We start from the raw sequence: 26882 nt of genomic DNA, 5'->3' as shown, positions 1-26882 counted from the left end.
TCTGCAAAAAATGATCTGTAAATGTGTTAATCTACTGATACGTTTCTAAGTGTCTCCCTTCAGCTGTCTAAGCTCCCTGCTGTAGATGTGAAGGCGTGTCAGGTGTCTGCTACAGGAGTGTCAGGACTTTGTGGAGCTCAATTTCAAACTGCAGTAACCTTTAAATCATGATATTTAGAACAGGTTTCAGCAAGATGGATGCCCTGCCCCTTCAGGGTGTTTTTTTGGTGTAAAGTTCACGGCACATTTAAGCCATAAAGAGTCAGGTTTTCACTCGCCCTGCGGATGTTTGGATCACTGAGTTCTGTATCCTGTGGGCCAAATAACAGCGGTTCAAAATAATTTATATTCCATATGCAGGCCTGATTAGTGTTCTGCAGCGTTACTCTTTTGCACTGTACTGTAATTTCCCAGCCTGTCATCAATAAAGTATATCTATCTATCTATCTATCTATCTATCTATCTATCTATCTATCTATCTATCTATCTTTTACTCCTCTACATGTGAGAGAGAAATATGTTCCTGCAGAATCTTATTTAATCATTTAGTCTATAATTAAATCCTAACATCTTTTAAATCAAAATAAAGTATATAGTATAATGTAGTTATTGTTATTTATTGTTGTTGTTGTTACTGAGGTTCAAGTTCTGTCCAGCAGGGGGCACTAACGGAGGCATCATCTAATCTGAACTCTGTACACGAAGCAGAGACAGTAGCCAATGAGCGATCAGCAGCCGCTGGCCCGGCGCCTGCGCCTTAGACGCATGATATTTTTGTTGATATGTTTATGGTTGGGTTTTAATGACTGTTTCCGCAGGTTCTAGTGTTCCAGTGAGTGTGTCGTCCCGCGGTCTGGTCTGATGGAAAACGCAAGAGACCTGGTGAGTTCTCAGGCTTGTCCCTCCGGCAGGAACCCGCATTTCCCTCCTTTGTTGTGGCTGTGACAGCGGATTTAAAGCCTGCTTCAGGGCAACCGCTGACAGAAAGTCAGGACAAAACTCTTTTGAGAAATCTGGCACTTTTAAGTTCTCTTGCCCTCCCACAGGATTTTTATGCTTCATTGAAATTCCATTTGATATTTTCTTTAGGAGCACATGATGCACTTTTATCCGGCGCAGATACACCGTGGACTGTGTTTCGTGATTCTGCCTTGATTCAGGCTATGTTCTGCCTTTTATAATTGGTTCGCTTGTTCTGACTCCTTCCAAAACTCCACTGAAAAAAACATACGATATTAGGATAGGACTCGTTTCTTGCTGACAAGGGCAGATATTTCAGTAATTAGCATTTCAAATTTTTTACTATGATTTTACCCTTTTATTCGGCACAAATGTGTACTCAACCAAGAAGCTTAAATTTCAGTCAGTGTTCACAGGTTTAAATTATCGCTTCGATGCTACCTTCACATTTATATTCACCGCAGTACACGGCGGGGAGCTGTTATTGGCAAGGTGAATCACTTAGGTAAAAAATGTAATTTCAGTAACAAAATGTTCGGTACAATTAACGTACGCCGAATTTAAGGCTGGCTTTGGCCGAGTCAGAGACAGGCAGGGGTTATGAGATGTGCTTTACATCCCGCCGCCTACAATCAAAGAAACTTAAAATTTCCATAATTCTGTCGGACGTTCGGTCTCTAATCTAGTCAAGTGTTGTCTCGCTAATACAGTCGTCAGTTGTGGCTACACAGTCTGTGTGTGTCAGTCAGCCTGTGTCTGTCTGTGCACCGCACTGCAGTGGTGCTGGCAGCAGGTCACACAGCTCCAAACTCTCTGATGGAAACCGCGAACGCAACAGCTGTCACTTCTCCTGATAGCCCGAGATGATTTTTAAACAGCTTATTCAGGCCGTGAAGTAGGAGAATTCTTTCAACATCCTTCAGTTTATCGCAAACATTCAAATTCAACACATCCATCACTTCCAACACAGTCACACACACAGGGATACTGACTGTAGTTCTGAAGGTGTTTCAGTGTCTTTGAGTCCCGTCATGTAAAGTTTTATGCTGACTCCAGCAGTCAGTCTCTCATTGTTGGCCTTTATTTAAAGATTACTGAGCTCGCTGTTCACAGGCTGTCAAACCACTGAAGTGAATCAGCCTGCAAAAGTTTGAAATGAAGAAACTAAGAGCCAATCAGAGCTGCATGTGACTTATCAACCTCCTGAAGGTCAAAGGCGATTGACTGATTAATATGTGCTACTCACTGGACAGGAAGTGCACAGTGTTGTAGTTTTTGTTTGAAAATGTATTTAAATAAGTCAGGTCCTAATTCATAAATCAGTTCAAAAGTGAACTGCCACTGGGTGTACACGTGAACCCTACGTGATATCTCTGCGTGTCCTACATCTTCAGGCGGAGCGTCCGTCCAGGAAGCGCCATGACTCCTTCGGGATGCTGGAGGGTTTGGAGGAGGATCACAGCAGCTGCAGCACCGAGTCCAGCGGGGGGAGCGGAGCCTCCAGCCCTGAGGACAGTGACGAGGAAGAGCTGGGTGGTGGTGGTGGAGGAGGAGGAGGAGGAGGAGGAGGGGGAGGTGTGACGCAACTCACTCCCTCCTCCTCCTCCTCCTCCTCCCTGACGCTTATCAAGAACAACGGACAGGTGTACACCTACCCTGACGGAAAGGCCGGCATGGGTCAGTCAGGACCTGATTTTCCCGGTTCAGCTTTCTGCGTTGTTTGGAGCGGAGCGCGTCTCTAATCCGAGTTGTGTCTGTGTGTGGTTTTCTCAGCGACCTGTGAGATGTGTGGTATGGTGGGAGTCAGAGATGCTTTCTACAGTAAAACCAAACGTTTCTGCAGCGTCTCCTGCTCCAGAAGTTACTCCTCCAACTCCAAGAAGGCCAGCATCCTCGCCAGGCTGCAGGTACAAAATGTTCCAGCTGACCACCTGCTGGTGAAAAATCTAATGTTTCCGATCAGGAGTCGTTTTCTTTGTCTCCGTGGGTAAAATCTGTTGCTGTAAAGCTGCTGTGGTGATGCAGCATGAAGAGCACTCGACCCTGGAAGCAGAAGTTACGGAGTTAAGATGTCCTTTATCATGTCGAGCTTCGTCGAGCTTCCCAGAGGACCTGTCTGGTCCTCGCTCCACGCAGGGCTCGTACAAAAGTCTTGTCTGAATGTCTGGTAATGCTTAATTTTAACTGTGGTGTTTTCAAAGTTAGGAATGTGCTTGAATTTGAATATAATCCTGGAAAAATCCTTGATTTTCTAATGCTAGATGAGCAAAGAGTGATCATGAGTGTCAAACACTTTTTGATGAATAAACGTGAGTGCAGCACAGCGGTTTTGCTGTCTTAAAGGAGAAGTTTAACAAAGCCTTACCATCTCTTAAAGGGGAAGCCACCCACTAAGAAGGCCAAGGTTCTGCACAAACAGCCTCTGATGACCAAACTGGCTGCTTACGCTCAGCATCAAGCCAACCAGCAGGGTGGCGTCAAGAAGAGCGGTGAGCAACATTCAAAATCAGACTACATTTCCTTAAGAGCAGTGACCCTGCTAACGAACACCAGCAGCCAGACTAGATGGACAACAACCCGAAAGTGAAGCCAGAACATCTGTATCGCCCCCTGGTGGCTGGCTGCAGTACAGCCCCCAAACCCTCCCATGTTAGCAGATGGGCCAAACATATGGATACAGGCGTCCAGCGCATACCATCCTAACAGACAGTGAATATGAAATGTACATTTGAAACAGAAAGCACCAAACCAGCACTCTGATAACAACAGTGACGTTTACGACTCAAAGTAAGATGAGTTTGCTTTAAAGGTGCAGTGTGTGTAGGGTGTAGGGATATTCAGAATGTTGTCGTCAGCTAAAAATAAGAGTCATTGTGTTTTAACCTTAGAATGAACCTGTACATGTCTCATGTTTCTACAGCAGCCCAGGAGGGACAAACCAAACACTGGCTCTACAGAGGGCAGAGTCAGACGAGGGGCGTTCAGTTGGTGTGCGACGTTTCAGGTTGTTTCTTAGTTTGCTGTGTGTCTTTGCTCTGCAGTACCTGTGGAGGTGTTCGACTGGGGTCGTTACCTTGGAGACGGAGACGTGACGGGAGCGCCGGTCAGCTGCTTCAAACACGTGGGTGCATCACACACACGGCTTCATCTGCTCACACACTTCAGCTTTATTTGTTCAGTGTGTGTGCAGCGGCTCTGCAGAGATAAACACAATCAGTGGCTGTGAGTTCAGTGATGCTTCTATTATTATTACATTATTACATGTTATGACTGGCGCCTTAACATGTAAGCAGCATTTTAACGTTTCAGTTGGTGGAGGAGAATGAAATTTTTACAAATCAGTTATGTGATACTGAAAGACATCTAAAGCTGTACTGTAGTAAAATGTCCCTTTGAGATGTAGTACTGTATTAGTATAAAGTAGTGTAAAATTTAAACACTCCAGCGACATGTAATAACCTCAAAAAGTACAGTATTTGAGTAAGTATCTTGAGTCAGCTGCTGTAATCTGCATGAGACCGACGCATCAGCCTGAACACATCACACTCATGACTCGTGTGAGGATTGGGGACTGAGGATTTTTTGGTTCATTTCATTGCTGTTTAGGTGCCGATGGGGAAGTCGTGGGACGACATCAGTGAAGGCGTCCGAGTCGAAGTCCCAAACACTGACAGCAGCCTGCCCATGAAGGTTTACTGGATCGCAGGAATCATCAAACTGGCTGGTGCGCACACACACACACACACACACACACACGAGGATCGTCTGCTTTGACTTAGTAAAGCCAGCGACTCACTTTCCTGACTGGCCAAGTGGTAATAAAGAATACGACACCACTTTTGTGCAGGTTTTAAGGCCTTGCTGCGATACGAGGGTTTCGACAGCGACTCCACCAGAGATTTCTGGCTGAACCTGTGTGTCCCGGACATCCACCCGGTCGGCTGGTGTGCTGCTGGAGGCAAACCTCTGGTCCCCCCTCAGAGTGAGTCTGTCTGCTGCAGTAGATGTCATGTGTATCCATCAGAGTCTAAATCAAAATCAGAATTCCTTTATTTATCCCCGAGGGGAAATTCTTTTTCATGCAGACTTTGCACTTTCAGTTTTCCCAACCAAGAAAGAAAGTGAAAATATATAAAAATAGGATAAACAACAAGATAAGTATAAATCTAAAAACATACAGGTATTTACATGTGTAGTAAAAATCTAAAACTACAGGTATTTACATGTGTACTGTATGTACATTGTATATATAAAGTGAGTGTGTCCGTCATGATTTCCTGTGTCGCTCTGTGGTGCATCATGGGAGTCTGAGGCTGAACGAGCTCCTGTAGCTGATCAGCACATTGTGGAGAGGGTGACATACTAGTACGAGTCTGTTGCATTAGCTCCGCCCACTTTCTCTGGCCAACCAACCGCTGCTGGTTGATGGAAAACATGTCACCAACTGTTATCAAAATATATTTAAGATTAATTTATTAAAGAATCTATGTCCTTTAGATTGTCAAAACTTATCTAAATGTTTCATTATGTCAGGTCTGAAATTCAAACTTTAGATCTGAGTTGCTTTTCCACTGAAACAACCTGAAAGTAGACTCAGTAATAGAGATTAAATGACAGAGTCTCATGTAGAGATTACAGAATATTTACATCCACTAACTACAGGTGTAACTGCTGGGAAGCTAATTGAACCAACCACGCTAACGTTAGCATGCTAGTATCTGAAGACGTAAAATGGAGTACAGATGACGTGTCTGACCCGAGACCTGATAACTTCTGTTTAGTATTTGACTAAGTTATTAATTAACATCAGTTATCTTAGCATAATCTCAGAAAAATAAACTGCACTGATGTTACTAATTCATTTCTCCATGCAGATGGGAATAATAAATGTAAACATGCATACATTAATAAAGATTGCTCTTAAGTCATGCTAGCTGGTTAGGCTACAGTGACGTCCTGTTTAAATCATAAAATTCAGGAAATGGTGACTTGTGATTGGCTGTTGAAATGAGATTTTGTGTGTGTGTGTGTGTGTGTTCAGCCCTCCTCCACAGGTTCACCAACTGGAAGACGTTTTTGATCAAAAGACTGACGGGATCCAAAACTCTGCCGCCAGACTTCTCCTCCAAGGTCACACACACATCAATAACCTGATGCTGCTCTGTAACGTGAACCTAATTCTGACTTTAAATCTAAAACCAGGTCGGACAAAATGTCCTCACTTTTTAAAAATATCTTCTATTTGACGCTTAAGATTTTAAAATGTGTGATTTTTTACTTTTTTTTTTTTGGTTTCTAATGAGAGATATTTTGTTTCCACATCCTCCACTGTCAGTATATAGAACATATATAGAAAATCTCTCTTGTTCAGGTCCAGGACAGCATGCAGGTTCCCTTTAAGAAACAGATGAGGGTGGAGGTGGTGGACAAAACTCACCTGTGTCGGACTCGGGTCGCCCTGGTCGAACAGGTGAGACTCCCACAGCCACAGTCCCCTCTGGAGTCCTGTGTGTAATTGTCCGTTTTTGACTGCTTTTGCTTTAACCGTTGTATTTCAGCTGAAAAATGGTTTACCTTGCCTTGTTTGGTATCATTTTTTCAGCATAACCTCACAAGTGTGACTTTACTGTTAATTTTTCATTTTGACATACTGTATTAACACACTGGACCTGAAATCACATAAAAAATGTAAAATCCAAGTGGGAAAAAGTTTTATTTCTTTACTGTGAAAATCACAAATGCGTTTAATGAACCATTTTTATAACTTAGAATGCAAATATAAATAGTGAATTATGTGCAAATTTAGCAAACAAGAAGTTATTTACAACTATTCACCTGAAAATGAAGGAAATGCCTCAGGCGTTTTTTGTACAGTTATTTACAGTACTAACTATAGTACAACACTTCACTACACACTACACACACTTCAGTACACTCTAAACACACGTCACTACACTAACTGTACGCTCCAAACACGCTAAATGTCATAAATCACTCAAATCTCAAAACGCGTTACGGCTGTCGCAATCTCTCGTTCGCTGCCGTTTCTCCCACAACTTTCCCTTAGCAACAAAATTCCATGGGTTGCCAATCACACATTCTGATTGGTTCCTGTGCTGTATTTTTTCACCAATAGGAAAGAGGGTGTCATGTTTCCTTACAACGAGCCGGTGTTTACTGCGTCTTCTTGCATAAAACTAGCATAAAACAGGCAGCAAACGTGACGGCATTGTTCAGGAAAAAACGTCGCGTATATTGTTTATCATTACACGGGTTTTACTTGACATATTAACAAAATTTAATAACTTTTATATAGTTTCAAGTGCCCACTTTTGACACACAAAAAAAAAAACAAAAACGGAGACTCAGCGAGGCTGCGTCTTGCAGCTACGTCATCTTAAATTGGCCACGTGACAAGGACGCGCCGGCACGTCAGTCGACTCTGTGGTACCTGTCTGTGTGTGTATCAATGCAGGTGATCGGTGGTCGTCTCCGGCTGGTGTACGAGGAGTGTGAAGATGGGACGGACGACTTCTGGTGTCACATGTATAGCCCTCTGATCCACAGCATCGGCTGGTCTCGATCCATCGGACACCGCTTCAAACGCTCCGGTGGGTCGGCTTTCTGAGGTTTAATGAGCTTTAGCAAATCATCAATTTGACATCTGTAAGCTCAAACGTAGTTAAATACATTTTCACAATATTCAAACTTTGACAACTTTTGGGCTTCTTTTGTTCAAGGCAAGTCAGTGAACGTTGTAGATGCTTACTCAGGCTTAAGCATGTCAAGATGTCACCAGACTACATTTAGAAAACCTTAAATTTAAGCCAGCTGCAGACTGAATGTGACGATGAAGCAAACTGTTTCCAGATGTGTCAAAGAAGCTGTGTGGTCAGATGGACGCTCCCGGACAGCTGTTTGCCAAGGTGAGAAGGCCGACAACATCAGCTGTCTGTAGCTGTCTGTGAGTCCAGCTGTCCTTCTGTCTGTGCGTTTGCATCTCCTTTTTCTTCACATTCATTTCTGTTTGGTTGCTTTCAGAAAAGGTTCAAAGGCTGAAGCAACGTTGAGAAAATCTGTATTCTTATCAACATGGGCAGTTTGAATGATACAACAAAGTTACTTTACATAGTTTGCTTATGAAGGCCTTTAAAGACCTTCCACACAAACAGCAGGCACTAACGTCTTGTGTCTTCTGACTACTGCTGAGCACACCTTCATCTTCAATGTGTTGGTCGATCAAAGCAGGGCTCGGTCTTGAAAAGAGCTGCGTCTGACTTGCAGGTGAAGGAGGTGGATCAGAGCGGCCCCTGGTTTGAAGATGGGATGAAGCTGGAAGCCATCGACCCCTTGAACCTGTCCGCCATCTGCGTGGCCACGGTCAGGAAGGTGAGGAGCAGCCGAGGGCCAACATGAACACCAGGCAGCTCCAGATTCGGTCGACAAACCCCCTGTGGTCTCTCTTCATCAGGTCCTGGCAGACGGATATCTGATGATCGGTATCGATGGGTCGGAGGCGGCTGACGGTTCAGACTGGTTCTGTTATCACGCCACCTCTCCCTCCATCTTCCCATCTGGCTTCTGTGAGATCAATAACATCGAGCTGACCCCCCCCAGAGGTACAGCTGTGAAACATGTACAGTCTGAATATTCCAGACTTTTGTTCAGTTTCATGGAAAATCAACTCTTAAATCCTTTGAACAAAAGTACAAAAGAAAACTCACTATCCACTCAAGCCGAATCACACAGAACACGTGGTGGCTTTCAGATCCAGTCTTTAGCGGGGAATCAGTTATGTTCTCTTGTTTCCATGTGTGTGTGTCAGGTTACACCAATCTTCCCTTCAGATGGTTTGAGTATCTGAAGGAGACCAAGTCTGTGGCTGCTCCAGTCACCCTCTTCAACAAGGTGAGACCAAACGCTGCAGCTCCAACCCCAGCTGGGACGGAACTCTCAGTACGAGTCCAGAAATTTAGATTCCAAGCAGAACATTTCATGGTTCCTATATCAGTGACAGTTTTGACTTTTCATTTTTTTGTTTAATGATTTGATTAAAGGGACAGTTCATCCCAAAATTCCGTATATATTTTTCCACAAAGAAAATAGCTCCTACATGAAACTGCTCACAGCAAGTTTTCTGGATTATCTTAAGTAACCGAGTCATGATTTCTGGAAAGAGACATTTCTGTCCAGTTTTAATTTTTTTTCTGTTTAGTTCTAATTTTGGGGCAAACTTTCCCTTCATGTGCTGGATGTAAAACAACAGACTAATGCAGTTGGTGAGATTTTTTTTAAATGGTCCCAAGATGTTGAAGGACACAAAACATGTCACGTAAAGTGAACCAGTAAACACTGATCTGTCTCATGTCCCCCATCAGGATGTCCCTAACCACGGATTTCGTCCCGGTATGAAGCTGGAGGCCGTGGACCTCATGGAGCCCAGGCTAGTCTGCGTCGCTACGGTGACCCGCATTGTCCACAGGTTGCTACGGATACACTTTGACGGCTGGGAGGATGAGTATGACCAGTGGGTGGATTGCGAGTCACCTGACCTGTACCCAGTGGGCTGGTGTCAGCTGACTGGATACCAGTTGCAGCCTCCTGCTGTTAATGCAGGTGACGTACATGCACGCACGCACACACACACACACACACACAGTGCTGAATGTTAGTATAGTGTGGAGGACCATTCTTTTGCAGCTTTAATGAGATTTTAAGTTTCTGTTCATGTTGAGACAGCAGGCAAAGTAAAGATGGGTTTTTAGTTGAATTAAGTTACTGATGCTAAAGCTAACAGCTGCGTTGGATCCTGATAGGCTGGGACGGAGGGAGGTCCAACTTAGCTGTTTGTTATACATAGAATAGAATCAACTTTTATTAGCAGTATATATATTTTTACATACACATACTGAATTTGACTACTGCATTTATCCCATCCTTAGTTGAACACACACATGAAACACCCAGCAAATTACATGCAGTGAAACACACACAGGAGCAGTGGGCAGCATCAGGCGCCCGGGGAGCATATTGGGGGGTTAAGTGCCTGGATATTTGGATATTTACTGTTTACAAAGTAAAGCGTATGTCTGTGTGTTTCAGGTTCCAGAGAGCTACAGTCTGCAGCATCCAAACAGAGGAAAAGGTCCCAGCAGTACAAGGGACAAAAGAAAAGTACGTTTCTAATGCCTGAAATAGTTTTGACGGGAATGTTTAACATGACACAATGCAAAACAGCAGTTAGTTTCCATCAGCTGGGTGAAACTAAACTCAGTTATAATATCTTATGATATATTTGGTATACTTCTGTAGAAACATCAACAAACATCAAGAGATTATGTTTTTGTAAGACGATAAAACGATAAAAGTTTGATCTGGACCTGCTCTAATTGGGAAGCGTCACAAGACAACTTTTGTCGTGATTTGATTTTGCACTATATAAATTAATTGAATTGAATTAAAATAAGTTGGAGACTAAAAGAAGGTTTTTCTATAGATATTTTCGGTTTTCCTCATAGATTTTGACACTCACCACCTGTTTCACTGACTTTACTTTTTTCTCTCAGAGAGGAAGTTGCCCATCGCTAAGCGACCAGTCAGTCTCTCTGGCGCCATGGTAACGGGCATCCCCAGGAGCCTCTCAGGAGATGAGAATGAGACTCCCAATTATCCATCACCCCCTACTCCTGCCTCAGCATCCCAGCCTCCGTCTGTCGACCTGGAGAGCAGCCCGAACACTGAGGGAGGGACAGGTACACACAAACCCTTGACTTCTTACCACACCTTCACTGACATATTGCATTTCCAAGCCAATTCCACTAATCTTAGCTTTAACAACTATAAAAGCCTAATCTCTTAAAACCAGTTCTTAGCTTTAGATAGCCATTTGAAGTCCTGACTTTTCAAAAATATCATCACTCTGCCATTAAACATACGATGTCCTCACTATGTGGGAAGTACAAGTACAGCACAACACACAGGCTATAACATCTGACCCCAGATCAGAGCAGGATTTTACGGTTGCTTGAGCTTTTGTACAGGATTGCAGCTGGTGGTTCTTTCCATTCTGGATTCATCTGCTGATTTTTTTCTCTATGAATCCAGTGATTCTTCTGGTTGTAAAACTTGTGAAAATAGTGAAAAAAATGGTCCCAGTCAGCCAGAGTGACCAAGTGCCAAGTGACACCTTCACAGTGTTGGTTCAGTCCAACCAACAGTCCAAAGCTCAATATTATTACAATCACACTCAGATGATTCAAATAATTCAGAGGAAAAGCAGCAAATCTTCACATCTGAAGAGCTGCAACCAGCAAATTTTTACAGGAAAAATCACTTAGTTTGGTTCAGCTGTATTTGTATAAACTGTTAGGTACTTTAATTGATAACAAAATATCACATTTTCTAAACTATGTTTTGTGTGGAATAATCTTAATTTATTAAATAAGTAAAGGTGTCACATAAATGTAGTGAAGTAAAAACTACTATACTTTCCTCTGAGATGTCGTGGAGTAGACGTAGGAAGCGGAAAAGAAAGGAAAAGACTCTTGTTGCAAAACTTGTTGCAGTGTTCTTGAAAGAGTGTGGACCTGCAAGCCGGTCAGCATCCATGTTGATAACAGTCCTCCTAAATGTCCTCCTTGTTTCTGCAGTTTTACAAATTAAAGAAGGCAATTTGGAAGGAACAGAATTAACTTCTGAAAGAACTGAAACAGAAACCAACGGATCTTCTGGAGAATTCTTCATCAATCAGGACCAGTAGGCTGCACCATACCTCTTTTCTTTTGTCTCTCCATCCATTTGTTTGTAGAATTATGAGTTTCACATCTCATCAGATCAGATTTCTTTATTTTTAAAACATGATTTAACCCCAGGCTAACCTTTGTTTTAGCCTGTGTGAACATGGCATACTCTGCCTCAGTGTCGACCTGTTGACCTCCATATTAACATCCGCAGATTTTAGATTTCAGTCTTCTCTTACTGCCTGGTCAGACCACAAAGTGGAACAGGAAAAATGTAGACACGTCTTGTCCTGGATATTGTTTCCAGGACTTGGGAGCTTCAGCACCCTGGGTGGGGGAGTTTACATTCTACAGTACTGCAATTCTGTAAGCAGTATGCTAACTGTCAACATGCTACGTAGGTGGGATTATGCAGGTAAAATAGCACTTACAGTAAGCTGGCACTGGCATGGTGTGGTCATCAAACCAGTTGTAAAAGCAGTTTAATCAGAGCCAAAGTGTTGCTGTCCTAAGCGCAGTTAATTAAAAGAGGCTACAGGCCATATATGTTGTTTAAATTACATTCAAATTACGAGAATTATCTTACAGGAGCTTGTTATAGTTTTCAACAACATTTCGATGATTTAAAACCAGCCAAATGCAAGTTAAGTTTGGCTTAAGTTGTTTTAACAAGAAAAATCTAAAAATTTGTTTAATCTGTGTATTCACACTGGGCTGTAGCTTGTCACATGCTAGCACTAGAAGAAATTTGGTTTTTATATTATTTATGACTGAATCTCATAATTTATTTTGGAATTACCTGATTTTGAGCTGAAATTCAATGTCGGTCTGACCAGGCCTTTATTCTTTAATTTCCCAAACTCAGTCTTGTTCCCTTTCCCTTTTTCGGCTTTCTCAAGAACAATATTTCACAGTGTGGGAATATGGCCCTATTGCTGTCCAAGTATAACTACATGCTCATGCAATCTTCTGACTGAGCAACAAGGGCAAAAAATAAGATAAAGGAGGACGTCCCGGAAAGGAGTGTTGATCACCTTTAGTTCCTCTGAAAGGAAGAAAAGTAATCAATAAGAGGGAAAAAATGCAACAAGATGAGAAAACATTTGAATTATGATTTTTTTTCAACACTAAGATCTGACAGGTTTACATGGTGCGTTCAAAGGACAGAACTCAATGTAATCATGTCATGTTGAGACTAGCAGTCATTTAAAACTTGTGTGTGTGCGTGAGTGAGTGCTCTGGTTTGGATCCTGGAATGATGAGTTGTCAGGACGCCACGTAATGAGAAACCAGCTAACAAGAGCCACTGCAGTTACTGATTTTCTTTTTTGAACCACTGCTCAATGTCTGCCTTGTTACAGAATCATGTTCAGCAGACCACAGCATCTGTAGCTGGAGACGCTTTCACGTGATGACGTAGCAGAATATAGTGGCTGCAGTATATTGTATTGTTTCTATATGGGAAGCATCAGTGTGATGTAAAGTTTAAAACCAGCCAAACAAATGAGGTTTGTCTTAAAGTGTTTAATGAAGCCTCTTCTCCACATAAACATCCTCTTCATCTGAGAAGAAACAAAACAAAACATGTTTTGTTCCAAAAATCAGTTAAATCATAGTTACAGGGGTTTGTCAGAGTAAGTGCAATAAATAAATGCCCAAACAAATGCAATAAGAGATTAATGTAGGTATGAGTATAAAATGAGTGTAAAATCTCAAAACTGCCAATTTGAGTTTGAGGACCAATGCCAAAATGGTCCAACAACCTTTTACCATTTAATTTAATTTTTTTTGGTGTGTGTGTTTATTTTATCTAATATTTTGTTCTCCGGATTGCGTATCATTCTTGTTATAGAGTTAAAAAAATGCTCTCTAAGGTAACTTTCTACTTTCTATTACTGAAAGCAAAACTCTAAGTTGCCAATGGACGATAATACATTCAGAGTTTGTTCGAGACATATTGTCTCTGTTATGGGGCGGGTTGTTTCAGCAGAGGATTGGGTTACTTGTGTCTAGTAAAACTAAATGCTAACAACACAACTACATTAGCTTCCTCAGTTACATTACCTTTGTTACGTTAGCTTCCTCTGTTACGTTAGCTTCCTCTGTTACATTGCCTTTGTTACGTTAGCTTCCTCTGTTACGTTAGCTTCCTCTGTTACATTGCCTTTGTTACGTTAGCTTCCTCAGTTACATTACCTTTGTTACGTTAGCTTCCTGTTATGTTAGCTTCCTCTGTTACGTTAGCTTCCTCTGTTACATTGCCTTTGTTACGTTAGCTTCCTCTGTTACATTAGCTTCCTCTGTGACATTGCCTTTGTTACGTTAGCTTCCTCTGTTACGTTAGCTTCCTCTGTTACGTTAGCTTTCTCTGTTACGTTAGCTTCCTCTGTTACATTGCCTTTGTTACGTTAGCTTCCTCTGTTACGTTAGCTTCCTCTGTTACATTAGCTATGTTCTGTTTTTGATTCAGACTCTCAGTTCTCTCAAAAGTCAGCATTGATGAGACTGCTTGCTAATGGGCTTCTGACTTTAATACTCACAGTGAATCTCCCTGTTTTGTTGTTTCGAGATCTAACTTAAATTTGTACTGGGATGCTCCCATTAGTCCCCAGTGTGTTACTGGGTGGCTCCGTGGTTATGATTGTATGTATGAATGTAAAGCAGGGTGTTGACAAAATGAAGTGCATAAAGTGAAACTTCCCTCGATAAACAAGAGCATGTCTATGCTCACAGGGTCCTCTGTTTCCCAGCTCAATATTCTATTAATATGACTCATTTAGGAGCCCTTCTACACTGTTTTATATTCTCAGCATGTTTTTACCATAGATCAAATGTTATAACCTTCTGATGTCACACAATGGCCAAACATATTTTTACCATTCAAATTCTATGACTTTGTGAATTTGAATTTAAAATTTCTTCCATCTCACTTAGCCCACACCAATAACTTACACTTGTAGTTTATATGAAGAGACACATGTGGCTGGAACAGAGGACCATGGGAACATAAGGATGAGCTCTGATAAATAATGAAATATGTCTTGGACTTTGTCCAACAGAGTTCAGCAGCTAACAGTAATTATGTTTGTCTTCGAATGCTAGCTATTTATACCTCATGAAAAGTTTATTAAATAATGACTGAAAGATTCTTGTTGGCAAAACAAAATGGTATAATAGAGATTATTTCAAAAACACAAAAGTATATTTGAAAAGGAATTCTAGTAATAAAGGTTATCTTAAAAACTAATTGTAAACATATAACTCCTCTGTAATGAAATAAAAAGACATAATAAAAATGTGTTTCAAATTTACCAATACAGTATTATTATACAACAAATATTTTGAGTTATTTAACACCCATGGAAGGGCATGTCATCCAACAAATGCAAGAGCTTTATTTATGACCTCCATATACCACAATTACTTCAGACTTTTAAAAAACGTTTGTAGCAGTCAAATCAAAACTTAGCACATTATGAAGAGCATTTTGGAAAAGCTCATTTTGTTGCGATGAAAAATGCTGCCTTACTGTGTAGAGGCTAAAATGAAGAGAAATGATGCCTTTGAATGTGTATTTGTGTTAAGAAGACAGACTTGTGTAAAATGATATTGATGATTGTTGGTGCTGACAGTAGCAGATTCAGCATAATTTGATTTAAACATTTTCTGTGATCTTTTCTATGATGTTCAGTGTTAGTTTTGTCTGTGCCTGTGTGTAACTGAAAATATGTTAAGGGTTTGTAGAGACAATAAGATGGTAATAATGTCAGTTTTAAGTGTCTTGAGTTATTTTTCAAAGGACAGTTTTTAATGTTGCCTAGTTAATGTGCATTTGATTCAAGCCCCAGCCCCTTTTTGTGTCTCTGGACTTGTTGTCAGTAGTTTGCAGCAATGTTAACCATAATCACAACCTCTCCAGTGCCATTCCTAGTGTTATCAGAAGCAGATTCTGGGGCCAAGTTGGTCCTTGAAGATCCATTTTGGCATCTAGTATTTGTAAACTTGTCTAGCTAACAATACAGTTACAAAAGACCCCAGCAACTACAGTGTAAGCGACAATCTAATCTAATTAATAGTGTTCATTTTGTTAATGAAAACTATAACAGAAAATCAAATTTTTAGAGAATTTGTGCTCACATTGTCAATTCAGTTAGGTTTCTGCAAGTAATATTAGCTGCTATTAATGTAAAAAAGATTGGTGGGATAAACCAACATTAAAGTACCTTTAAGAGATGTGGATATAAGCCTCAGAATAAGCCTGTGAATATTCTCATTCATCCAGGTCATGGTTATCTCAAGGAAATTCAATCGAACGCAACTGGAGAATGCAAGCCTCAGAATGTTTGGGAAAATGAGAATAAAGTTTCATTGGCAAAAAAAAAGAAAAAAAAATCAAAATCAGGTGCCAAAATTAACACCAAAACAACACATTCTAATCAAAACTATGGATGCTCTTTTCTGTTGAGAAAAGAAATAACAGATGAAAAATTCAGTATGATAAAAATAGATAATACTCACAGTACTTAATTTTATTTAAATTTTGAGTTGTAATCTCATAATTTTGATATATAATGCAAAATTCTGTCTCACTGTTTCATAATTTTGACTTATTTACTCAAATGTTGACTTAGTAATGAGTTTTGCTTGCATGAGGGTTTTTTTTTGTTTTGTTTTTTGTTTTTTTTTTTAAACTGTTTTGCTGTCTTTTCCTGGCAGAAATGGGCTTCCATACAAATCTCGGTGCCTGTTTTCCAAGAGGGGAAGGCTCACAAATTAAGTGTTATAGGGCTTACAGTGTATAACGTAATTAAGGTTTGTGTGTGTGTGCATGCATGCATCAGCTGTGAGTATCTTGCACAGAATGCACACTGATGTTTATGTTAATTTCACTCTTGTTACTGGCACTGCTGTGTGTATGTTGTCTATTGTCATTTTGTATGTGACTCTCTAATGTCAAACTGTCCGATTTGTATTATGGTGCTATCTATTGATGATCTATAGTCTATACATTTGATAAGGTTTTTATGGAGTGCTTTTGACAGACTGTCTGTGAGCCTGATGAAGAAGTTGTATTTTGGGCACAGCTGTTTGTTATAGATTTTGTATATGGAGAAGATGATTACTGTGTGTTGAAGCGCTCAGTTTAAGGGTTCATGTTTACTATGATGTGAGCTCATGATTTAAATCCTTGAATTCTGCGATCTTCCTCATCACTTTGTGGTGTTATGTGTGTATGCCAGCAAAGGGGATGGCGACCTGTGGGTTTTATAGGCTCTCTGTTAGTTTTAAAGTAAATGGCTAAAGTGGAAGCGTTTTCTTGGACTGTTGTCTCAGTATTTCAGACTTGATATTTTGAAAAACCAAAGAAGCTTATCGTGACCAATTTGTTCTGCATATTAATTACTGTTTAGCACGGTTTCATTTGTTATCTCCAGGGGCCGGTATTTCAAATTCATCTCACAGGATTATATTGATTAGGCTGGATTAAATTGTGATCTGATATGAAAGAGCATTTGATAATGGTAAAAATTATCTAATTATCTAACCTTATCTCTAATATCTAGTAAAGTCAAGTTCATTAGTTTAGTATTTTGATATAATGTGTCCAAAATATGATCAAATAAAAATGTTTGGATGGATTTGATCCCAAATTGGATGAGATAGGCAAATTTGGGCCTGAACCAACACCTAATCTGGAACAAAGTTCCATGATTGGATCGGGTACAAAATTCTGAGGTTAGAGTTCTTGGATGAGGTGCTACTTGTATAATGTCTTGGATCTGATCTTGATAAGGACCCTCACAACATGATTAGCAGCCACTGCGACTCTCAGGCTCTGACAGCTGAATTTTTAGGATCATTAGAACTTGATCTTCTTTGGCACTCACTTCAGAATACGATATTCAAGCTCTGTGTTTGGCTGTAATCTGGTCTGTAGATGAAGACTTTGCAGCACGTCACAGGTAGCCTTTAAAACCTGCAGCTAGAACAAAAAGCTGAGGTTCTCACAGCCAAACCCGGACTGTTACAGTGTATGTGTTGCTGGATAAAAAGTTGAGATCTGAGTCTGTCTGTGTCTGTTAGTGTCCATTTTGTCCACATGTCCGTGCTGTGAACACGTTTACTGAGTTCTTATTAAAACTGATGTTTCTACATATAGATCTATATATCTATATATAGTAAATGTATGACAAAAGAAATGTTCATGAAGCTTTTTTTAAATACATTGTGCAATTTTTGGCAGCATGATTGTGATGAAGTTCTGACATTATACAACTCATTTTGTATGCAATAAAAAAAATGAGAAAAGCCTGTTGAGAGAACATAATGATTATTTAAGTTATAACTTTTCGTTCATCACATTGTGCTTTGTGTCTTTGTTTCAGCACCTTGTGGTTGACTCAGCAATATTTCAGAATATTCTGTAATGTTATTAATATCTTAAACATTAAAAAAAAAAACTGACATTTTTGACAGCAGAGTTTTTTTGTTTGTTTTTTATTTTTCAAAATAACCCGGTTGTAAGGAAGTGACGTCTCTTTGATATGTTTATTTAAGTTTATACTTTATCATTTTTATGTTCTAGAAATAATCTCAGAAAGGTGCAGTGGAACAAGTAAATTATTATTAATTTTCATTAACTATTGTACAACATTATGTTTATGGTTTTCCTGACATTTTCAAGGTGTTTCAGACATTTTCTCACTTAGTGACATAAGTGTGTCATCAGCAAAGCTGCACAATCAAAGCCTTCTCTGGTGATGAAGTATTAATGACGTGACCTGGGTTCTTGTGTCTCCTCAGTGCATTCAGGCCTCTAAAAGGGAGTGTGTGTCAGTTAATCAGCAGACAGTCTGGATCTGGATCCGACCTGAAGTGTTTGCATTCTGGGCCTCTGGACTCCAGCCGGCAGATCTGAGGTCAGCAGGGTTACCTGATGTTTGAGATGATTTGGTCAGCTGCAGAGTGGGGTAGGATTCAGCTGAGTGATCTATTTGAGTCCTTTTTCATAGTCAGCATTGATTTAATTTGGAGGCCAACGACAGAAGCTCCTAAAGCAGCCGCACATACGGAATGACAAGCAGACGTGTGATAGACCAGAAGCTACTCTTGGTATTGATCTAACGGTGCTTCATATAAACCTCAATTAAATGCTAAAATGCTAGCATTAGCAACGCATACACCTGAGGCAGAAAGGATTTCAGCCTTTAGAGGGAATCTGTCTTCAACTAAAGTTTGGACAGATGAAAATGCAGTTCATCAGCTAAATGCTAATGCCAGAATGCTAACATGTTGATATTGAGTATGTGTTCACCATGTTCACCATAGCATACTAATAATTATTCAGCAGAGGGCGATGTGATCTCATCATTTCTGCAGGTATTCGGTCATAAACCAAAGTGTTGGACACTTTAAAATGGGGACCTGATGGTGGCGCTGTGGTCGGCGGGTCACCACTTACTACAGTTCATCCTGAGCAAAACCTGAATGTCTGAACCACATTGCATTACAGTCCATCTTATGACTGTCAACATATTTAAGTCTGAAGAAAGTGGAGCACGGACAGATGGACATTACATCAACAGAGTCATGCCGTTGGTGTTAGATGGTCCTCAGTAAAAAGGACAACCTGAATTTTTTTACTTTTTATTTTACTGTATTATTTATTCTGGACTGACACAGAAAATAAATTATGCACAACTTAACTCTGTGCATGATATTTCTATTTTATCATGTATATTCTATCATGTTCAAATGTCATCTTCATTACCCTCAGCAAAAGACGTGGCTCCTCTTTTCGTCTTTTAAAGTAGCTTGTAGGCTCATGATTCTGTCAGTCTGACTTTCCGTAAGGCCGTCTGTCTGTCTGCGCAGTGTGGTCCAGACATGCTCAGGATGATCATCTAATGTGCCATCTAGCACCATCATCAGGTCAACATGGTGATGTGTCCGATACTTTGGACAGAACCGATGACATTCACATCAGCTTTGGCTCTGCTTTATGTCAGTTAGTACATGCTAACAGGCTAACAGAGCTGCAGTAACACAGTGTAAATGATCACTCAGAGACTGTGACAGCTGTCATCAACACAACACTTTATTGAGAAGTGATGCATGTTTTGGATTGATCAGTGAAGACCAAGTGGCAGGACCGACTGTGGGGACGACAGGTGTGACAGAGGTGAGGGTCGGTGGGGTGGGTGGAGTCCAGTTGGGTGTAGTTTACTGGTTGATGATTGGCCGGTTTACTCGTACAGCCAGGGCTGGGCGCAGGGGGTGTAGGAGACGAACTCCTCGGGCTTGAACCACAGGTCGACCTCGGTCTTGGCGTTCTCCAGGGTGTCGCTGCCGTGGATGATGTTCCTGAGAAACCACAGGAGGAATAAAGGAAACATCGGTGATCAATATAATGAGAAGTAGCTCAGAATTTTGACTCACTGTAAGTATAGATTTTGATTTCTCATCTCACACTTTTGACGTTAAATGATTTTGATGTATGCATGCTGAGTTTAGGCAGTAACTTGGTCAGAATAAAATTTCTAAGCCATAATTTTGACTCACTGATGAAACTACTCAGCATCATAAATTGAATCAAGTTATATCATCAGCATACAGCGAAACAGTGAATGTTTAATGTAAAGCCGATGACAGTGTGGACGACAGGTGTGTGTCAGGTGTACTCACCTGCCGATGTTGATGCACAGGTCTCCACGGATGCTGCCGGGCTTGGAGTCAGCGGGGTTGGTCTCACCCAGCATCATCCTGACCAGCTTCACGATGTTCTGACCCTCCCACACCTGTGAACACAGGAGCACACCTGTCACCTGAGCATCGCTAACAGGCCCACCGTGTGTTCATCAGAGTCACACTTCACAGGGCTTTTCTCTCAGTTTTAGACTGTTTCCAGGGGTTCAGGGGACAGCTCACTTTTGGGTGAACTGGTCCTTTAAGAAACACATTCAAAAGATGCTGTGGAATTGTGATGGTGTCAGTTAAGAAGACACTGGAGCTGCTAGAAAACAAAGAAGGTGTGAAGAGAGAGAGAGCTGACCAAATGGAAAAAGATAAAAAGAGAAAGATATGTGAGAGGAGTGCCAGGGATGTGTGTGAGTGTGAGTGTGAGTGTGTGTGTGTGTGTGTGTGTGTGTGTGTGTGTGTTACCATGGCGAAGATGGGTCCAGAGGACATGTATTTGCAGAGTCCAGCATAGAAAGGCATGTCCTTCAGGTCCAGGTAGTGCTTCTTCATGTGGTCCTCAGAGGCCTGAAGACACAAAATATTCCATATCAGCACAGAGTAACAGAGTACATTAGTGAGTATGTTTCTGAGGTATTTTTACTTCAGTATTTCCGTTTGCTTTATGAACAGTATATGACCAGTTAATAAAAGGTTTAGAACTGTGCTCCTGCTTACTGACATGAACAGCTGGAGGAACAGCTGGACTGTGTTCCTGTACTCCTGTCTGTGAACACAGTATCTGATGGTCAGGCTGATCGAAGGGTTTCTGACTTGTTCACCAACGCCCTTCGATCAAACCTCTCTGTACTTAAACTACGGCGTCTCTCTGAACTTCCTCTGCAGGCTGTCAGAGATCCTCTCACATCACATTCACTGTTGAGCTGCTGGTGAACGTCCTCAGACTGATCTGGAGACTGATAGCTGATAGTCCTGTTGTTAAACATCCTGTCAGACTGTCTTCACTCTTTGTTACTGACTGAATGTGTTAGCATCACGTTAGCTTTGCGGCGCACAGCTGAGCGCAGTAGAAACATCTGCTGCTGCTGAGTCACATCTGTCTGCTGCACAGAGAGCAACGTCTCCGATGCACGGGAACCTTAATGGCGAACAATTCTGATGCAAAATGCATGAAAATATAAATGAATGAATCTGTTTTTTTTCTTTGGTAAGGGACCATGGTATAAGAGGGATAACGTCCAACGAGGTGTCCATTAATGCCTGATAATGGACACCTCGTTGGACGTTATCCCTTCCATATCAAAGCTTTAACAGGATTTTTCAAATAAAAGCTCATGTCAGTCACCTTATATGTGATCACATGATGCGCTCAGGCTAGCACACACAGCAGATGAAGAATACTAAATAACATGAAGTAGTTCAGTTCTAATTAGTGGTCATGGTCATGGTTACCTGCACGAATTTGGCAGCGACCAGCCTGAAGCCTCTCTGCTCGAAGCGCTTGATGATCTCACCGCACAGTCCTCTCTGGACGCCATCGGGCTTCACAGCAATGAAGGTACGCTCCATGTCTGCTGACAGAAGGCTGCACACACAACACCAATGAAGAAGAAAAACAGGCAATCATGAGATGAAAAGCTAACCTCACAATGTTGGGGTTGTGAGGCCTCCATGCTGCCTCCTCCCAACACTTCAGAATCATCATGGTTAAATCAGTCATGAATAGAACATCAAACTAGGCCCAGTAGAGAAGCTTCATTCTGCTGGATGTGAAATCAAAACTGCCTGATTTGTTGGGAAGCTGAAAGGCCAACTGGCTCGTGATGGACAAAGCTTCAGCCCGGCCTTCTAATCTTACTGTCAGCTGGTATCCGTTCATGTGAAGCTGATATCTGCTGAGAGCAGGTGGCTGAGAGGAGGGAAAAACTGCCACGAGGCCATTCTATACTGTGAAAGCACTCAGGCCTGGTGAATGTGTGAGTATAATTAGGATTCAGGGTCGCATGTCGAGGTCATGTTCTGCCGATCTATCAGGCCCAATCAGAACTGTGAAGGTGGATCCAGCCAACAAAATGTCTGACACACCCAGAAGCTCATACCAGCAGATCTCTGCAAGGTTCTGCTTCAACGTGTTTAGAGTTAATAACATTAGAGAAAATGTTTCTGTGAGCACAAAGTCAGGTTTCACATCAAACTGTGGAAAACCAACATGAAATTTGGCATTTTCTGATTGAAAGCCTGCTGAAGTGTCCTTGACTGATAGGAAACCAGTGAGGGAAGATGGGAACGAGACATTACAATTAAAAATAACTCATTTTAACGACAGTGTCTGAGCTAACTGGTTTGTTCGTTCGCTCGGAGCAGTTTGAGTGAACCAATGGGGACGGTTCTGACTGGGGGCGGGGGGGGGGCGGGGGAGGCGGTGTCAGCGGGGAACAGCTGTTCAGACGCACATGGTGCTCTGACAGGCCAGGGCCAAGTTTCTCCATCAGCTACTAATCTGGACCACAGGCCATGAGAGCATGAAAATCGCAAAGCCTTCAGCTGTACGATCACTTTGAATGAAACAAAGTACGACGAGCCTTCGCTTGCTCCGGGTCAAGTGTTGTAACCTTAAACTTCCTGTGTGACTTCAGGGAAACCGTCTTCTGCGTTAAATCTGCACTCGCAGGTCATGATTCTCGCCTTTCTGGAAGAGACATGCAGACCTACAAAAACTTTACTGTGCTCTCTTGCTAATCTCAGATGCAGGACCCGCAGCTGTCCAACATGTCCTTGCAGCACATGGACACGTCTGACACGCTGACTGTTCAGAGTTGGTTTTCCACCAGTATTCATACAATACATCAACACCGAGGCCAAATTAGGAGAATCTAAATTCTGTTTCGCCACAGTCAAGGTGAGCTGCCTGGAGAAAAATGAGGTTTTATGGTCAGTAAGTTACACGAACAGTAAAAACCTACACAGAAGTACTTTGACGTTTAGATGTGTGTGTTGGTACCTACCTTGGTTTCGGGATGAGGAGAACTTGTGAAGACGAGCAGCGGGGATGCGATCACCGAGGCCGACGAGCAGGAGAGGAGGTCTATATAAAGGACACACTGAAGGTGGGGACAACGAGGGCGGTTTCCAAAAATGTATGTGTGTGATAGCATGAAAGGGGGGTGGACTGTGTGTGTGCAGTCTGAGTGGCTGAATCTGTCGCCAGTTGACAGATCTGTTCAACCCTCCACAGTGAGTGTGTGTGTGCGTGTGTGTGTCTCAGACTTAGATGTTGGAAATTTGTAAAAGTTAGAACAGTCACTGCAAATGTCCTCAATTAATAAAAATGTCCTCTGTCTCCAAAATGTTGTTTTTAAAAAGGACATTTGTGGGAAAAGAGCAGATTAAAGTGCACTAATGTGCACAGTCATCTGCGTCGATGATCCTGCTTTATTCGCTTCAGTTGACCTACGATTGAACAAGCACATAAATCGTGTTTTTTTCCCATCTGTTTCTCACACAGTCAGTTAGTTTCCATCCCTGCACACATACTGTATGTTGGCTCAGGCTCCGCCATGTCAGCACTGCCATGTTTGAACTCATTCACATGCTGCCTGCCTCTCACTCAGATATCAGGTGTTCACTGCTGTAGCACTGCTGGGTCAAAACTCTGATGTAGCATCTAAAATTTATACCGAAGTGAGTCATGTATTTTTCATTTTTATCTATCTAACTGTAAATCAAATAAAAGTTTCACAACTTAAGAGCTACAACTCCCAAGTAATAAGACAGATCCAATCAGAGAGCTCTGAACTGACCACCACTTTTAGTTAGTTAGTTAGTTACGTAGTTATATCAGTTAGTGATAACAGCAGCAGATTTAACATCAAAAGGTCATGTCATGCTAACAAATTGAGGCCAAAGCTAACAGCTCTCAGATCATGATGTCATGCTAACAGACTGAGGCCAAAGCTAACAGCTCTCAGGTCATGATGTCATGCTAACAGACTGAGGCCAAAGCTAACAGGTCTCAGGTCATGATGTCATGCTTACAAATTGAGGCCGAGGCTAACAGCTCTCAGGTCATGATGTCATGCTACCAGATTGAGGCCAAAGCTAACAGCTCTCAGATCATGATGTCATGCTAACAGATTGAGGCCAAAGCTAACAGGTCTCAGGTCATGATGTCATGCTTACAAATTGAGGCCAAAGCTAACAGCTCTCAGGTCATGATGTCATGCTAACAAATTGAGGCCAAAGCTAACAGCTCTCAGGTCATGATGTCATGCTAACAGACTGAGGCCAAAGCTAACAGGTCTCAGATCATGATGTCATGCTAACAGATTGAGGCCAAAGCTAACAGCTCTCAGGTCATGATGTCATGCTAACAGATTGAGGCCAAAGCTAACAGGTCTCAGATCATGATGTCATGCTAACAGATTGAGGCCAAAGCTAACAGTTCTCAGGTCATGATGTCATGCTAACAGATTGAGGCCAAAGCTAACAGGTCTCAGGTCATGATGTCATGCTAACAAATTGAGGCCGAGGCTAACAGCTCTCAGGTCATGATGTCATGCTAACAGATTGAGGCTAAAGCTAACAGGTCTCAGATCATGATGTCATGCTAACAGATTGAGGCCAAAGCTAACAGGTCTCAGGTCATGATGTCATGCTAACAGATTGAGGCCAAAGCTAACAGGTCTCAGATCATGATGTCATGCTAACAGATTGAGGCCAAAGCTAACAGGTCTCAGATCATGATGTCATGCTAACAGATTGAGGCTGAGCTTTGTTTTCCTCCATGACTGGATTTAACTACTGCGTCATTTAGTTATGTGAAAAGATTGATCTAATTACTGAAATGTCACTTTATTAAAGTAGTTGCTTTTCGTTTAAAGATAACAAGCAGGAAAATATCAGCCAAGGCCAGCCACAGCTAGTTAGCTGTCACTTGATATATAAATATGCAGTTGCTGCATTTTGCTATGTTATGCTATGTTGTTATGCTATGTTATACTTGTACTCCATAATAATTATTTGGGATATATGGGTATTGGTTATTTTGCAGATTTAACAACATACATGGAGCCTGTAAAATACAGTCGATCAATAAACTACCAAACAGTGGATAAAAAGCTGTTATTAGCTTCATGTCAGCCACTTTGCTGCTTACATGTTAATGTAGCAGTAATTATAAGCAGTACAGTGCAATATATAATAACTTTGCCTGCCATGTGGGAACTTTTACTATGTTTAGGCCTACTACCTTAAGTTAATGTTACTGATAGTACAATGCAGGACTTTTTCTTGTGAGTATTTTTACTCTTACAAGGATGTGAACTTGTACTTGCTCCATCACATTCCCCCCCTATTGTAATACATTATGTAAGTGGGGTACAGTGTCTCAGCCAGCTCCTGTTATATAATAACTGAAATTAGACTGAAATACACACGCACACACACACTCTCTAACCAATGTGTCTTTAATCTGAAGCTGCAACCTTCACCCTTCCCCCAAATTTGACCCTAAATATAAACCTTGTCCTAATCAGGGATGGAAAGCTGTCCTCTCTGGGTGAACACTGGTCCAGTCTAGAGTCCTGGGAATGGGAGGGGGACTCAGGGACGCTATCAGTTGAAATTAAAACACATCTCACCCTCTCTCACACACTTGAGACTTAAACCCATCTTACATTGCAGTGTAGATGGAAAGAACCTGTAAGAGCTCAGCTGTGTGACCTGTAGTTTTACTGATCGCTTTGCCTGCTCTGAATGTAACGACAAGAAATAAATCTAAGACGCAGTGAGAGTCGAGGTGTGTGTGAGATAATGCGTGAGACGGTGTGTGTGTGAATAATGAGAGCTTGCACAACCAGATTTGTCAGAACACCCCTGAGGGCAGGATATGTCATAAAAACAAAACGAGTTCCATCTTCACCAGGTGCAACATTAAAGGGCTCATTCCTGCATCAGTAATCTGAACCCAGTGATATGCAGTATGTGTGACACATGCTATGTACACTGCTCAAAAAAAATATAAAGGGAACACTTAAACAACACAATGTAACGCCAAGTCAATCACACTTCTGTGAAATCAAAGTGACTGACAATCAATTTCACATGCTGTTGTGCCAATGGAACAGACAACAAGACACCCCCAGTAAAGGAGTGGATCTGCAGGTGGTGACCACAGTCCACTTCTCAGTTCCTTTGCTTTCTGGCTGATGTTTTGGTCACTTTTGAATCCTGGCGGTGCTTTCACTCTAGTGGTAGACGGAGTGTCCAACCCACACAAGTGGCTCAGGTAGTGCAGCTCATCCAGGATGGCACATCAATGTGAGCTGTGGCAATACGAGATGTGTCTGTCAGCGTGGCGTCCAGAGCATGGAGGCGCTACCAGGAGACAGGCCAGTACATCAGGAGACCTGGAGGAGGCCGCAGGAGGGCAACAACCCAGCAGCAGGACCGCTACCTCCGCCTTTGTGCAGGGAGGAACAGGAGGAG

At 41.7% G+C, this 26882-nt stretch overlaps 2 protein-coding genes across 4 annotated transcripts; one reads left to right on the top strand and one right to left on the bottom strand.

The window, feature by feature from the left end:
- Positions 1–142: 142 nt before the first annotated feature.
- Positions 143–19999, top strand: LOC124073113 (MBT domain-containing protein 1-like). Of its 3 annotated transcripts, none has more exons than XM_046415095.1 (18): positions 143–882; positions 2355–2637; positions 2734–2867; positions 3338–3449; positions 4002–4081; positions 4567–4684; positions 4808–4942; positions 6002–6090; positions 6332–6430; positions 7436–7571; positions 7831–7886; positions 8245–8349; positions 8432–8579; positions 8786–8868; positions 9339–9576; positions 10063–10134; positions 10527–10712; positions 18504–19999. In XM_046415095.1, exons 1-18 carry the CDS (start codon positions 862–864, stop codon positions 18518–18520), a joined length of 2112 nt encoding a protein of 703 aa, XP_046271051.1. In that variant the 5' UTR covers positions 143–861; the 3' UTR covers positions 18521–19999. The 3 variants fall into 3 exon arrangements, with proteins under 3 accessions (XP_046271051.1, XP_046271049.1, XP_046271050.1); XM_046415093.1 differs by lacking the exon at positions 18504–19999 and adding an exon at positions 15982–18171; XM_046415094.1 differs by lacking the exon at positions 18504–19999 and adding an exon at positions 11610–16101.
- Positions 19780–23546, bottom strand: LOC124073132 (nucleoside diphosphate kinase B-like). The gene is made up of 5 exons (XM_046415124.1): positions 23402–23546; positions 21849–21981; positions 20862–20963; positions 20385–20497; positions 19780–20063 (listed from the first exon to the last, which is right to left on the bottom strand). Exons 2-5 carry the CDS (start codon positions 21963–21965, stop codon positions 19946–19948), a joined length of 450 nt encoding a protein of 149 aa, XP_046271080.1. The 5' UTR covers positions 21966–21981; positions 23402–23546; the 3' UTR covers positions 19780–19945.
- Between the last annotated feature and the right edge of the window lie 3336 nt (positions 23547–26882).

The sequence above is a fragment of the Scatophagus argus genome, chromosome 16 (genome assembly GCF_020382885.2).
Source record: "Scatophagus argus isolate fScaArg1 chromosome 16, fScaArg1.pri, whole genome shotgun sequence".
Classification (NCBI taxonomy): Eukaryota; Metazoa; Chordata; class Actinopteri; family Scatophagidae; genus Scatophagus; species Scatophagus argus.
Note: the sequence above shows the minus strand (reverse complement) of the source record. Positions and strands in the feature narration are given on the sequence as shown.

What these genes read in the sequence shown, in the direction of transcription:
- LOC124073113 (XM_046415093.1), top strand. Translation starts at nt 862, where the DNA reads ATGGAAAACGCAAGAGACCTG. An exon ending in GGGTGGCGTCAAGAAGAGCG is followed by an intron (nt 3,450 to 4,001) that starts GTGAGCAACATT and finishes TTTGCTCTGCAG; the next exon opens with TACCTGTGGAGGTGTTCGAC. An exon ending in CCGGACAGCTGTTTGCCAAG is followed by an intron (nt 7,887 to 8,244) that starts GTGAGAAGGCCG and finishes TCTGACTTGCAG; the next exon opens with GTGAAGGAGGTGGATCAGAG.
- LOC124073132 (XM_046415124.1), bottom strand. Translation starts at nt 21,965, where the DNA reads ATGGAGCGTACCTTCATTGCTGTGAAGCCCGATGGCGTCCAGAGAGGA. An exon ending in CTGGACCCATCTTCGCCATG is followed by an intron (nt 20,498 to 20,861) that starts GTAACACACACA and finishes CTGTGTTCACAG; the next exon opens with GTGTGGGAGGGTCAGAACAT. An exon ending in CTGTGCATCAACATCGGCAG is followed by an intron (nt 20,064 to 20,384) that starts GTGAGTACACCT and finishes GTGGTTTCTCAG; the next exon opens with GAACATCATCCACGGCAGCG.